The 13,758-nt window shown below is 39.8% G+C and overlaps 1 protein-coding gene across 1 annotated transcript in view; it reads left to right on the top strand.

The window, feature by feature from the left end:
- Positions 1-13,758, top strand: part of LOC124254531 (usherin-like) — a 133,108-nt gene that overhangs the window by 58,203 nt on the left and 61,147 nt on the right. The window contains 8 exon segments of the mRNA XM_046688345.1: positions 471-698; positions 3,312-3,440; positions 4,113-4,241; positions 5,598-5,843; positions 7,919-8,043; positions 9,351-9,528; positions 10,026-10,379; positions 11,234-11,434. Of these exon segments, the coding sequence (XP_046544301.1) occupies positions 471-698; positions 3,312-3,440; positions 4,113-4,241; positions 5,598-5,843; positions 7,919-8,043; positions 9,351-9,528; positions 10,026-10,379; positions 11,234-11,434 (1,590 nt within the window).

Below are 13,758 nucleotides of genomic sequence, written 5' to 3'. Positions count from 1 at the left end.
CTTTTTCAACGGACCTCCAGACCCAGCGCTAATTAGAGGCCCAGCGCTTATTAAAATACCCTGTATGTTGAAAAGTGGGGATGAGTACATGAAGTTATAAGTTAAGGGATCATTCCTTAATATATTTATTTTTAGACCAACGGAGAATACATTTGCAAAAAAATGCAAAGGTCTATACCCGGTGCTTATTAGAGACCCGGCACTTATTAGAGGTCCAGCGCTTATTTCTTAAAGCACTGCTTTATCCCTGGCGGTTATTAGAGGTCTGGCACTTAATAGAGGTCCGGCGCTTAATAGAGGAAATACAGTACTTGGATTGCAGTCCTAAGAAATGTGTATTTATTTTTAACATTGGTTTGTTTGTTTTTCAGAATAGTATCAACAAAATTATGATTGGGCACAGTAAGGTAACATGATGAAGTTGTACATATTTATGGGAAGATTTAGCTAATGTTGACACACTGTTGCAGCACCTGTTGATGTAAGAAAACCCTTCGTAGATGGCTTCAACTCCAGTGTCATGAAGATCACATGGGACCCCCCAACGTTTCAGAACGGACCTCCCCCGGTCTACACCATCGAGAAGACATCCATAGCTCTGTCATCGCCGGCACAGGTTGTCAGTGGAACCAGATTTCCTGGAGGAGGCTACTACAAGTTCCCGCCAAATGTTATTCCTCAGAATGTTGGCTTCACAGGTAAAACCATTGGAGGTGAAATGATACGATGGTACTGCGATACATAATATATAACACATATCCTTATAAAATGGATTTTATTTGTATTCTGATAGAGTACTTCTGTTTCATAACTTCATATTCTCTCTCTTTGTAAAGGTGAATCACAACAGTGAATCATTGTTTTATTTCAGCAAGCCAGAATATCATATTGTAGGGCGGAAACATGATGGCTAGGAGACAGAATCTGCTATTTATAGCCAACCGAGAAAGGCTAGAGATACTGCATAAGCTGGTTCTTGAACCGTTGTTGTTATTTATTCAATATGACTTGTAATGGAATGTGTCGTATGTAATGTGACACGGATTGTAAATCAATGTGTTGTGTCATTAGGCATACAGTGGAAGCTGTCAAAATCGGCAGTTGTCCAATCCAGCAAGTTGTCAACACCGGCATAAAATCCAAAACATTTGACATAATCATAACTAGTAGACATATTCATAAAGAGTATTTTGCTGTTACGGGGGATATTGATGACTGTCTGGTTGTTATTATTTATTCAATCTGACTTGTAATGGAATGTGTCGTATGTAATGTGACACGGGTTGTAAATCAGTGTGTTGTGTCATTCGTCATATATCACAATACAATACTGTATTGATGTATCGTTATGTTACATCAGACCACAAGATGCTATGCAGCTTATACTACACAGTATAATCTATAGTGCTTGCCACTTAGAATTTAGCCAAGAAATATTGCAATTATTAATTATTAAGGTAGATGCATGTGTATTTATACTTATACAGCCAGGGTGGTTGGTTAAAGCGTTCATTATGCCAAAGGTCGGAGTTCGATTCCGCACGTGGGTAAAATGTTTGAAGCCTATTTCTGGTGTCCCCCGCCATGATATTGCTGGAATATTGCTAAAAGCGGCATAAGACCATACTCACTCACTTATACAGCCCCTCTTGTGTCCCCCGCCATGATATTGCTGGAATATTGCTAAAAGCGGCATAAGACCATACTCACTCACTTATACAGCCCCTCTTGTGTCCCCCGCCATGATATTGCTGGAATATTGCTAAAAGCGGCATAAGACCATACTCACTCACTTATACAGCCCCTCTTGTGTCCCCCGCCATGATATTGCTGGAATATTGCTAAAAGCGGCATAAGACCATACTCACTCACTTATACAGCCCCTTGTTACACAAGTTCAAGGTTTATTTACTGGTATTGATATCTCAATAGTATGTGGAACGCAAGTAAAATCGTATTGGGGATTCAACATTCTAAGAAGATGATTGGGTACACCCTCACTAATTGAAGTGTCTGTTGTTTTGTTTAATGTTGCTCTGAGTAATGCTCCATCTAAATGGCGGTGGCCTGTAAATAATTGAATCTGGACCAGACAATCCAGTGATCAACATCAGGAGCATCGAACTAGGCAAATGTGATACAATGACATGTGTCAAACCACCCGATCGTATTAGTCGCCTCTTACAACAAGCATGGTTGCTGAAGACAAATTCTAACCCAGATCCTCACGGGTTGAATACAACTAATTACAGTGAGGGAGGGGAATTGTCCTGACTACCTACAGTAATAAAAACTCATGTTTTCATCGTTAATTGAGTTTTGATTACAACCATTACTTGATTATAATCCGTGTGAGGACCAGCAGTGAGGTGACCTTGAGCCGTTGAATTTAGCAGTGTATGCATCTAGAACTTAGTCAGTAGTATTGAACAAACATTCCAAACACAAATTGACAGAAAAGTTTTAATTTTTTTTTAACTAAGCAGAAACTGTAGTCTTTATTTACATAACTGAGAGGATACAGGGGCACGATATGCTATGGACATACATATTAATGAATATTGTACTAATTGATATCAAATCATAAATTTCAAAGCTAATTTAGGTCAGATCAATTTTATTTCTTGTTTTACGCATTTTTGTCCTCAGAAAACCTAAAGGCAGGAGGGAAATTAAATAAAAATAAAATCACCAGTCAAAGTAATATTCCTTCTAAATACTCAAAGTATTTTACTTCTGGCAATTTATGAAGTGTATATGGGGCAAAAATCAATCACAAAATATTTTTTCTTCTAAGTTTACATTTTTGGCCAATAAAAACTTGAAAAAATACAACAGGCGGATCCGTAAAACAAAAAATAAAATTGGTCTGGCCTTACGAACAATTTAATGTTGGCCAGAAGAAAAAAATGAAATATGAACTATTTCCATCATTTAGGATGCACACACTGTTAAATAGAACCACTCGCAGTAAACCATTGTCAACATTTTTTTGTCGTATGTTGTATTTGATTTTTAGTGTCACACTCGGCAATATTTGAGTGAGTGAGTATGATTTTATGCTGCTTTTAGCAATATTCCAGCAAGGGACACCAGAAATACAATATTTGAGCTATATGACAACAGTCTGTAAGTAATCAGACCAGACAATCCAATGATTTACATCATCAACACTGATCAGGCATCAACATCAGCCAAGTCGGTTCACCTGACCATCTTTTCTCAACCCCTCTTAAAACAAGCACATGTTGCTGAAATCCAGTTCTTACCTATTAGCAATTTTCGGTTTTGTTTTTTACTTTTTTCCTCAGGCATACGCTTCAAGTTTCGCATGAAAGCTCAAGATGGCCTTGTGTTCTTCACAGCAACACCTTCACAGGATGAATTCTTTGTCGTACAGTTTACAAATGGCCGGCCTAGGCTTATATTTGACACTCAAGGTAATTCCGTATTTTTCCATTTTTTTTAAAAATATTTACATTATGCTAAAGGTGTCATTGTCGGCACGGGTACTACAGATATGTACCCCAGGTACGTGTTTGTATATAGAAACATACCTTGGCCAAAGTCAAAATACAGAAACATACCCTTGGACGAGTCAATTCTGAATTGTGCCGTTTTCTTGATCAGAACTGTTCTGTTGCATGAGATGCATTTGATTGCGTTATATAAGAAACAAGCATACACAGTATCGAATATTTCGTGATGCACAACACCACTCGCGATCAGGCAAATGGGAACAACTACATATGGTTTCAGTTTTAGATTGATAAGTATATGTCGATTAAGGTACCTTTCTGTATTTTCACTGTATTTAGGGTACATTTCTCTATACAGAAACGTACCTGGGGTACATATCTGTAGTACCTGAGCTCACAATGATGCCTTCAGCCTTATTTATTATTTAATCCTGACAACATTTTGTTGTTTGTAAATTTGCTGTCTACTTCTTGACACACTGACCAAATCGCTCTGTAAAACATGAAATTATTGATGTAGATAAAATGGCAGTCGACCTGCCTAAGAATGATTCGGGATTGTTTAGTGTTACTGAAATGGTTTACAATGCATTTGATATACAACATTATTTTAGACATGTCTTCACTTAACAGGTTGCCTTACAATCACTGAAATAAACTCAACAACTGATGGAAACATTTCGTATGCTGATGTGGTCTGGCACAATTTTGTTGCTGTTAGATCAGCTGGTGCAGGTCGCATCAAATTAGACCAAGTTCAAGGTCAGATATCAGCGGTATAACTGCTTCTGTTCTCATCATGATGCTTCTTCCTTGACCCTTGACCTCTACGGTATTTCCTGACCACCTTTATGTCACCTGACCTCAGCTATATTACCTGACCTCATTTGTAGCTCTTGACCTCAGGTATATCTCTTGACCTCAGCTATTTTACCTGACCTCACTTGTAGCTCTTGACCTCAGGTATATCTTTTGACCTCATCTATATCACCTGACTTCATTTGTAGCTCTTGACCTCAGATATATTACCTGACCTCATTTGTAGCTCTTGACCTCAGGTATATTACATGACCTCATTTGTGGCTCTTGACCTCAGCTATATCTCTTGACCTCAGCTATATCTCTTGACTCATCTGTAGCTCTAGCAGCTGCAACTTCTGACCTCATCTTGAATATCTCCAGACCTCAGATGAAATATCTTTTGACCCCACCTTTATCCCCTCACCACACTATATCCCTGACCTCAGCTATGATATACTTACTGCAGATTTCCTGACCTCATCTGTCTCCAGACCCTAACTGTGTTTTGATCTCAAACATATCTTCTCACCTCTCCTACTGTATTTCTTGGCTTTGTCAATATCTCCTGACCATGTCAATATCTCCTGACCTCAGCCATATGACCCCATAGCTTTGTTGCCTTATAGCCCATATTGCCCAGGGATGTGGGTACAAACTGCTATTAGGATAGCACCTTAGTACCAGCAGATATGGAAATGGTATATGGATATCATGCCACGGGTACCCCTACTAGAGAGATAGCATCCAAGGGTAGGGAAATGGTACCCTGGGATAGAGACATGGTACCAAGGGATAGAGAGTTGGCACAAAGTGGTCAAGAAAAGGCACTCAAAGGTGCACAGTTCATTTTCACGACATCTCCCCTCTTGATCCGCTATGCCCAATGGTACAGATATGGTACCCAGGGTAAGGAAATGGTTCCCAGGGATAGAGAGATGGTACCCAGGGGTTTGGAGCTGGTGTTCATGCAGAGTTATGGTGTAAGTGCCAGGTGTTAGGAAAATGGTATCCAAGGGTATGGACACAGCACCTTCAGTTCTGGAGATACTATGCCAGGACCTAGATTTTCAAAGCTCTCTTAGCGCTAAGATAGTCGTAAGTGCCATACATTAACATTAACTTACAACTATCTTAGCTTAAGAGAGCTTCGAAAATCTAGGCCCAGGTGTGCTAGGTATAGCCAGAGATGTGGAAATTGCACCAAGAGATGATACACATCCAAAACATCTCTGACCAACCTGTACCATGTTGAAAATGGCTGTTCCTTTGGAGATTACACGTCTATATTCTGTCCATGTATGCTCTAACTCTGAACTCTATCCTCTTGCTTTAAATCTCCTCAAGGCTGCCAACGTGTGGGTAAGGTGACAACAACCAATGATGAAGGTCTGAGTTATCATGACCAAAAGTGGCACGACTTTGTTGCCAAGCGTTCAGCAACTGTTGGAACTGTCACTGTTGACGAGAGCTGGAAAGGTATCCTTTTCTGCCTACAGCAGTTGACCCTGTGTCAAACCACTCGTTGTTCCTTGTTACACCTGAACGTAACCTCGCTGTGTCAATTAAATTACTAAATGGTTGCACTTGTTGAATGGTGCCTGTCTCATTACCAGTTTCACTGTTACTTGTCTCACTGTAACTTGTCCCGCTGTTAACTGTCTTACATATACCTCTCTCACTGTAACCTGTCTCACTGTTACCTGTCTCACTGTTGACTATCAGACTGTTACTTGTCTCACTGTAACCTGTCTCACTGTTACCTGTCTCACTGTTGACTATCGGACTGTTACTTGTCTCATTATTACCAGTCTCACTGTTACTTGTCTCACTGTAACCTGTCTCACTGTTACCTGTCTCACTGTTGACTATCGGACTGTTACCTGTCTCACTGTAACCTGTCTTACTGTTACCTGTCTTACTGTTACCTGTCTCACTGTTAATTATATCACTGTTACCTGTCTTACTGTTACCTGTCTTACTGTTACCTGTCTCACTGTTACCTGTCTCACTGTTAATTATATCACTGTTACCTGTCTCACTGTTACCTGTCTTACTGTTACCTGTCTCACTGTTACCTGTCTCACTGTTAATTATATCACTGTTACCTGTCTTACTGTTACCTGTCTCACTGTTACCTGTCTCACTGTTACCTGTCTCACTGTTAATTATATCACTGTTACCTGTCTTACTGTTACCTGTCTCACTGTTACCTGTCTCACTGTTACCTGTCTTACTGTTACCTGTCTCACTGTTACCTGTCTCACTGTTAATTATATCACTGTTACCTGTCTTACTGTTACCTGTCTCACTGTTACCTGTCTCACTGTTAATTATATCACTGTTACCTGTCTTACTGTTACCTGTCTCACTGTTACCTGTCTCACTGTTACCTGTCTCACTGTTAATTATATCACTGTTACCTGTCTTACTGTTACCTGTCTTACTGTTACCTGTCTTACTGTTACCTGTCTCACTGTTACCTGTCTTACTGTTACCTGTCTCACTGTTAACTATATCACTGTTACCTGTCTCACTGTTACCTGTCTTACTGTTACCTGTCTTACTGTTACCTGTCTCACTGTTAATTATATCACTGTTACCTGTCTTACTGTTACCTGTCTCACTGTTACCTGTCTCACTGTTAATTATATCACTGTTACCTGTCTTACTGTTACCTGTCTCACTGTTACCTGTCTCACTGTTACCTGTCTTACTGCTACCTGTCTCACTGTTACCTGTCTGACTGTTAGCTATATCACTGTAACCTGTCTCACTGTTACCTGTCTCACTGTTAACTATATCACTGTTACCTGTCTCACTGTTAACTATCCTACAGTTACCTGTCTCACTATTACCTCTCTGACTGTAACATGTCATTTTCTATTCCCGTCTCTCTAACACCTGTCTCATTGCGATTGCCTAGCCGACACCCATCATTTTGAAGCTTGCATCAGCTTCACTGTCACCTGCATCTCAGCTTTTAATCCTGTTCATGTATATATGGTATATATAGTAATGTTTTATGTGAAATTTGTAAATGTTTAATGCTCCATATCTTCTATATGATATAGGGACATATTTTCTGTTGTATCGTTGTACATATACTCAGTTCCAAAAGAAACGTGAATCACGTAAAACTGTGATATAGTGGTGAATAAATACACTTATTCCTTACCAGATATGTTTTGTGATAAAGTCAAAAAGACATCACTATATTGCTCCATTTGGTAATGTCATTTCAGAGTCTTGGGAGGTGGCAATACTGGCATCACTTCACCCCTAATTCATGCCTTATTTTCGCGTTTCTTTTGAAATTCAGTAGACATTGTATTAGCTTGTTTTACATTGTATAACAAATATGGAGGATTATAAATACATCCATGAAAATATTTTTATACCTCACTACTTGTTTCATTCTTTCATACCTAGTACTTTCCAATTTTAATTATTTACCTTCTCATATGTAAATGATAATTCTGGTTTCCCTCCTGAAGCACATGTACTGCTGATTCTTGTAATGAATTTTTAAATATCTGGGTTAATTTAATGATTTTAACTTTCCTTCTTTGCTGTAAATATTCTAATGCCATAGTACTCATGGTTGTATTGTTTCATCCTTGTATCTATCCGTCGCCTAGGTAACAGCCCTGTCAGGGACAAGAACTGTAAGAACACTTCCATCATCGGGCAGACAACTGGGGTATATGTGGGAGGCCTCCCTGCAGACTTCCAGCTTCTCAAACTGAACGACAGAAATGCTGGGGTAAGATTTAGTGTGTGTATATGTTCATATTGCCCTGGACATTTTTGTCAAGAAAATCTTTAGTTTGAAATTAAATATCAAGAGCTGTTGCAGGATGTTGACATGTTATTCTGTGTCTGCAGATTGACAGCACAGGCCTCAGTGCTGTCTGAAGGACATTGACATGTTATCTTGTATCTGCAGATTGTCAGCACAGGCTTCCAGGGTTGTCTGAAGGACATTGACATGTTATCTTGTATCTGCAGATTGTCAGCACAGGCTTCCAGGGTTGTCTGAAGGACACTGACATGTTATATTGTATCTGCAGATTGTCAGCACGGGCTTCCAGGGCTGTGTTCCAGATTGTCAGCAGGCTTCCAGGGTTGTGTGAAGGACACTGACATGTTATATTGTATCTGCAGATTGTCAGCACAGGCTTCCAGGGTTGTCACTGAAGGACACTGACATGTGTTATCTTGTATCTGCAGATTGTCAGCATTCCAGTGTGTGAAGGACACTGATGTGTTATCTTGTATCTGTGTGAAGGACACTGACATGTTATGTTGTATCTGCAGATTGTCAGCACAGGCTTCCAGGGCTGTGTGAAGGACACTGACATGTTATATTGTATCTGCAGATTGTCAGCACAGGCTTCCAGGGTTGTCTGAAGGACACTGACATGTTATATTGTATCTGCAGATTGTCACCACAGGCTTCCAGGGTTGTCTGAAGGACACTGACATGTTATATTGTATCTGCAGATTGTCACCACAGGCTTCCAGGGTTGTCTGAAGGACACTGACATGTTATATTGTATCTGCAGATTGTCACCACAGGCTTCCAGGGTTGTCTGAAGGACACTGACATGTTATATTGTATCTGCAGATTGTCACCACAGGCTTCCAGGGTTGTCTGAAGGACACTGACATGTTATATTGTATCTGCAGATTGTCACCACAGGCTTCCAGGGTTGTCTGAAGGACACTGACATGTTATATTGTATCTGCAGATTGTCACCACAGGCTTCCAGGGCTGTCTGAAGGACACTGACATGTTATATGTATCTGCAGATTGTCACCACAGGCTTCCAGGGGACTGTCTGAAGGACACTGACATGTTATATTGACATGTATCTGCATTATATTGTCACCACAGGCTTCCAGGGTTGTCTGAAGGACACTGACATGTTATATTGTATCGGCAGATTGTCACCACAGGCTTCCAGGGTTGTCTGAAGGACACTGACATGTTATATTGTATCTGCAGATTGTCACCACAGGCTTCCAGGGTTGTCTGAAGGACACTGACATGTTATATTGTATCTGCAGATTGTCACCACAGGCTTCCAGGGTTGTCTGAAGGACATTGAGATCCTGCAACAGGAGTTCCCAGAGGAGGTTTGGCATAAGCTGAAGTGGGAGGATGCTGTAGCCAATGATCTCGCCTTCCTCAACTGGGAGGGATGCCCCATCAATCTGGATAAAGGTGTTCACTTCATGGGCAAAGGTAGGAAAAACAACAGCAAAGGTGAATGAAATTTTATACCTGTTAGCAACAATACAGGAATCTGAAATTGATGTTCATTTATTATAGTGGCGTGAATGATATTGAGAGTGTATCTTCAGATTGTCTTTAAGGGTTTCAGGACAGAATAGATAAATGTTTTCATATATCTGCTAAATTATCTCATAGAGGACAATCTTGAACAAGACAACATCAGTAATCCAACATCAATGGGCGATGACGTCACCAAGGTTTCTTAACAAGACATATACAATATCACAGAAATATATTTTTGAGAACTATCAAAATTACCAGTTGACTGTGAACAACAAAGCAAAGGTGATATTTATCCATGAGACTTATGCAAAATAGTCTAGTTATTAAATATTGTGCTACATCTTGAATGTTCTATCTTTTCTAGGCTATGCGAGAATAAATCAGTTCTTCAACTTCGCCATCACGGGCTGACAGCTTCACAGTGTCCCTGTCCTTTCGAACAGCCATGCACACTGGCCTGCTGTTCTTTGTGCATGGCGGTACTGGGATCTATGTGTATGCTGGGCTTATACAAGGTGTACTTCGCTTCGAGTTCAGTGATGGCCAGAGAACAACAACTGTCCTCTTTGACAGTAACACCATCAACCTTTGTGACGGCAGCTGGACGAATGTGGTTTTCAGAAAAACTGGACTTCAAGCCAACGTGACATTTTCGGATGGTACCAACATAATCCGTGGGGACCCTGATGCATCGCTTCCTGTGCCAATTACGTCTCCCATATCATTAGGTGGAATTAAGTCTGGATCAGAAGAAGAGACTTTCATCAAACAGAACAACTTCCCACTACCCACAGAACGTAAGTAGTAGTAGTAGTAGTAGTAGTAGTAGGGATGTCATTTGGCATGTTATAAAAGTACATCAACTTAAGGCTACACCAAATTTATTGTTTGCTTTCTGGATCTTGCTGTCGTATATTTTCAAGAATAAGAACAAATAAATAAAAATTAATTTTCACTGCTCAAAAAATACAATCCTAATGTTTTTATTGGCCAAAAATGTAAACTTGAAAGACAATATTTTTAAGATTGTTTTTTGCCCCATATACATTTCATAAATTGCTAAAAGTAAAATACTTTTAGTATTTAGAAGGAATATTACTTTGACTGGTGATTTTATGTTTATTTTCTTTCTCTCCTGCCTTTAGGTTTTATGAGGACAAAAATATGTAAAACAAGAAATAAATTTGGTCTGGCCTAATTAGAATATGATATGACTAATATTTCTTCTATGACAGAAGTAACAATTGACATAAAACACATTTGCTAGTTTTTCATTTGCCATGAGCATTGCTTTATAAAACAGCAATTAATGAATCATTTTATTTAGGTAAATGTTTGGGAAATGTTCAGTACATGTTTCTATACACTTAAATACATATGCAGTACTCAGGCATATAGTGAGTATTGAAGTTTTTATACAAATATGCCTAAAACTGAAATAACCTGATTCTTCAAATCATAAGTCTCCTTGTGTATCTAACGTGTCTGTGTAATTTTAGCGTCATCACATTTTGTTGTTATCTGTCACAAGAATGGAATTAGAAGACGTTGAAATATTTGAACAATTTGAATCCAACTTTCAAATGCTGAAAACTACCCTAATGTTGATGTAAGACCTGAGTTTAGTGCAAAACTTTGAATAATTTTTTAGCATTTGGAGGGTGTATTGCGGACTTCAAGGTAGGCATCTATCCCTATGACTTTCTGAAGGCCATTGACGTAATGAACATCAACATGGATGGGTGTCCTCCGTTCAGCCAGCCGGACCAGCCATGTGAAGAGAAACTGGTGACGACGTTGTATCAGGGCATGGACAATGTCACATACGACTCAGGATTACAGCCATACACAGGTGATTGGACCACTCAGACCACTATATCATTCAAGAGAAGGACCACCTGATTCAACTATAGTAATATGAAAGAATCAGATGTCCTTAACTTCTTTTGAGTGGCTTATGTTTTAGTTTTGTCATGGAGATGATTCCAATTTTCTAGTCGAGATGTGTGCAGTGCATGTAAGTGTAAGTTATAAAACTATGTCGTAAACGTTCTGTCTGGATTATGGTTGGCCAGTTTCCTGTGGTATCACAGTGACATACAGAAATGAAAGAGAAAAAAGTTCTCTTCAAAAAACTAAGTCATACTTATTCTTAGTGGTATGCCTAAAGAGTGATGCAGTTATCTCCCCTAGCCGTGGTGTCACAGCATTGTTTTCCCCAAGCCCTCATAATTGTGTCTGTATGGTTCACGTGCCGACGTTTCAGAAGTGGAAGAGAAATATATATGAAAGTCTTTACAAGTGAGAATATCAAGTGTATCGGTTAGTGGAATCACATTTGGTGTGTTCTAGCCATCGCATTATATTGTAGTATATTTTGCAATTGCTTTACTTGTGAGGAGTTAGATTTTCCCACCATTAGGACTTATAATAATGTCGCAAAACAAATGGCTGAATCTGACCCTCATTCATTATGTGCCTCATGCTTTGTCGGATCGTCTTGCTCTCTAGATAATCAAATTTTCTAGCTTAAGTGTGTGCAGTGCATGTAAGTTATAATTTAATCATGGCTTATTTATTTCACAATATTTGGACCTGCTCATTTATTATTACTTGTCAAATGCAATAATTGGAGGGTCAACAAAAAATATTACAGTCTTAGGGAAGTGTTATAATAAAAAAATAGAAATATTTGGAGAAGGTAAGAAAATGATTGAACATTTTGTATTAACATATATAATGCTTGAAATTTGTCACACAAAGAGGAGTAAAAAAAGTACAACATGTGGAGAAACAAGCATTTGGGGAAGGTCATTACTTCCAGTACATTGGTGCAGCAAAACCTGTGAGACAGCCATTCCCGACCCTGCCCCTGTTATAAATTATCAGGGACCCTATCCATAGGGGTGGGTATTGCAGAGAATTTTCATATTGCGATATATTGCGATGCGGAAGCATATATTGTGATATGTATAACAAAAACTACTTATAATCGAGTTTTGCTTGATTATAAAGCAAAAACACAACAAAATCACTAAGATTGATAACCTTTAATAAAAACTTTTAATCATGACAAAATAAAAATGTAAGTAACATTTGGCACTAATGAAACAGGGAAAAGAACAATTCAACAAACGGAAATATCCGAAGAGTGTTACGAAGTTTTTGAATGCATGTCAAAATACCGGTTTTCGATCAGCGTTTTTCAGAGAGATCGCCCTTGGGGTACATATTATGCATTTTCCGCTGAAAATGTCCTGTGACAGTTGTATCAATGTTTTTGAATAAAAAGATTGTACAATAAATAAACTCTTTTTATTTATTATACGGACCCCTACCTCACGGAGTTACCTCCCTTAGCGCATGCGCATTCAACTGGGTAGGCCTCCTAGACCCGTGATCATCATTCCTTCTGCTGTCACGGCCGCGGAACAGACGGTTTGATAACCCATTCATGAGCCGCACGGCGCTGTTAAACGATATGTCTGAGACACCACCTGTATGTATGGTCTTTATTTGTCTAAAACAAGAACAGTAAAGCTTTACAGTTGGTTGTTTCATAATTGTGACTTTGTATTAATACTAAATACGCTGAACTTTCCCTGGTTACGCGACGTGTTGCTCTGCCATGGCGGGAAGTTTAGCGCGCATGTGGTCGTAATATTGGCGATAAAACCAACTATTACTTTCCGCGGGTAACCTTCACGAAGTTTTCAATGTTTTCTACGGTTTATATGCTGCTGGTCGCCGCTCACTAAACACGCTTATGCGTTTGTTTCAGGCCTTTTCATGCTGTTCGGTCTGTGAGGGGAGTATCCCCGGGCCGACAGTCATACGAAGCTGGCGCGGGCCTGTCTGGAGAAGACAGGCCATGAGGCTGACTCCTGTCCTATTTGTCTGGCCTTTTCCCCGGCCCAGAAGAGGCGGGCTGCCGACACCTTGTTCTATCGCTAAATGCGGAGGCGGAGGGGACCTGACGCAGGTTCCCCGCCTAAGTCCAAACGCAGTGTCAAAAAGGGAAAAAATCCCGGGGCCCTTCCCCTCCCTGCCACTTCGAAAGTGGTTTTGACATGTCACTGATGGAGTCTATGTTTCAGCAGCAGATGGACTCGGCGAAGTCCTTCGCTCGTGGAGTCGGGTTGGAGGTCTCCGCAGGAGGAGTTCCTCACCCACTCC

This window comes from Haliotis rubra, unplaced genomic scaffold (genome assembly GCF_003918875.1).
Source record: "Haliotis rubra isolate DU_JTF1 unplaced genomic scaffold, ASM391887v1 Scf574, whole genome shotgun sequence".
In the NCBI taxonomy this organism is placed as follows: Eukaryota; Metazoa; Mollusca; class Gastropoda; order Lepetellida; family Haliotidae; genus Haliotis; species Haliotis rubra.
Note: the sequence above shows the minus strand (reverse complement) of the source record. Positions and strands in the feature narration are given on the sequence as shown.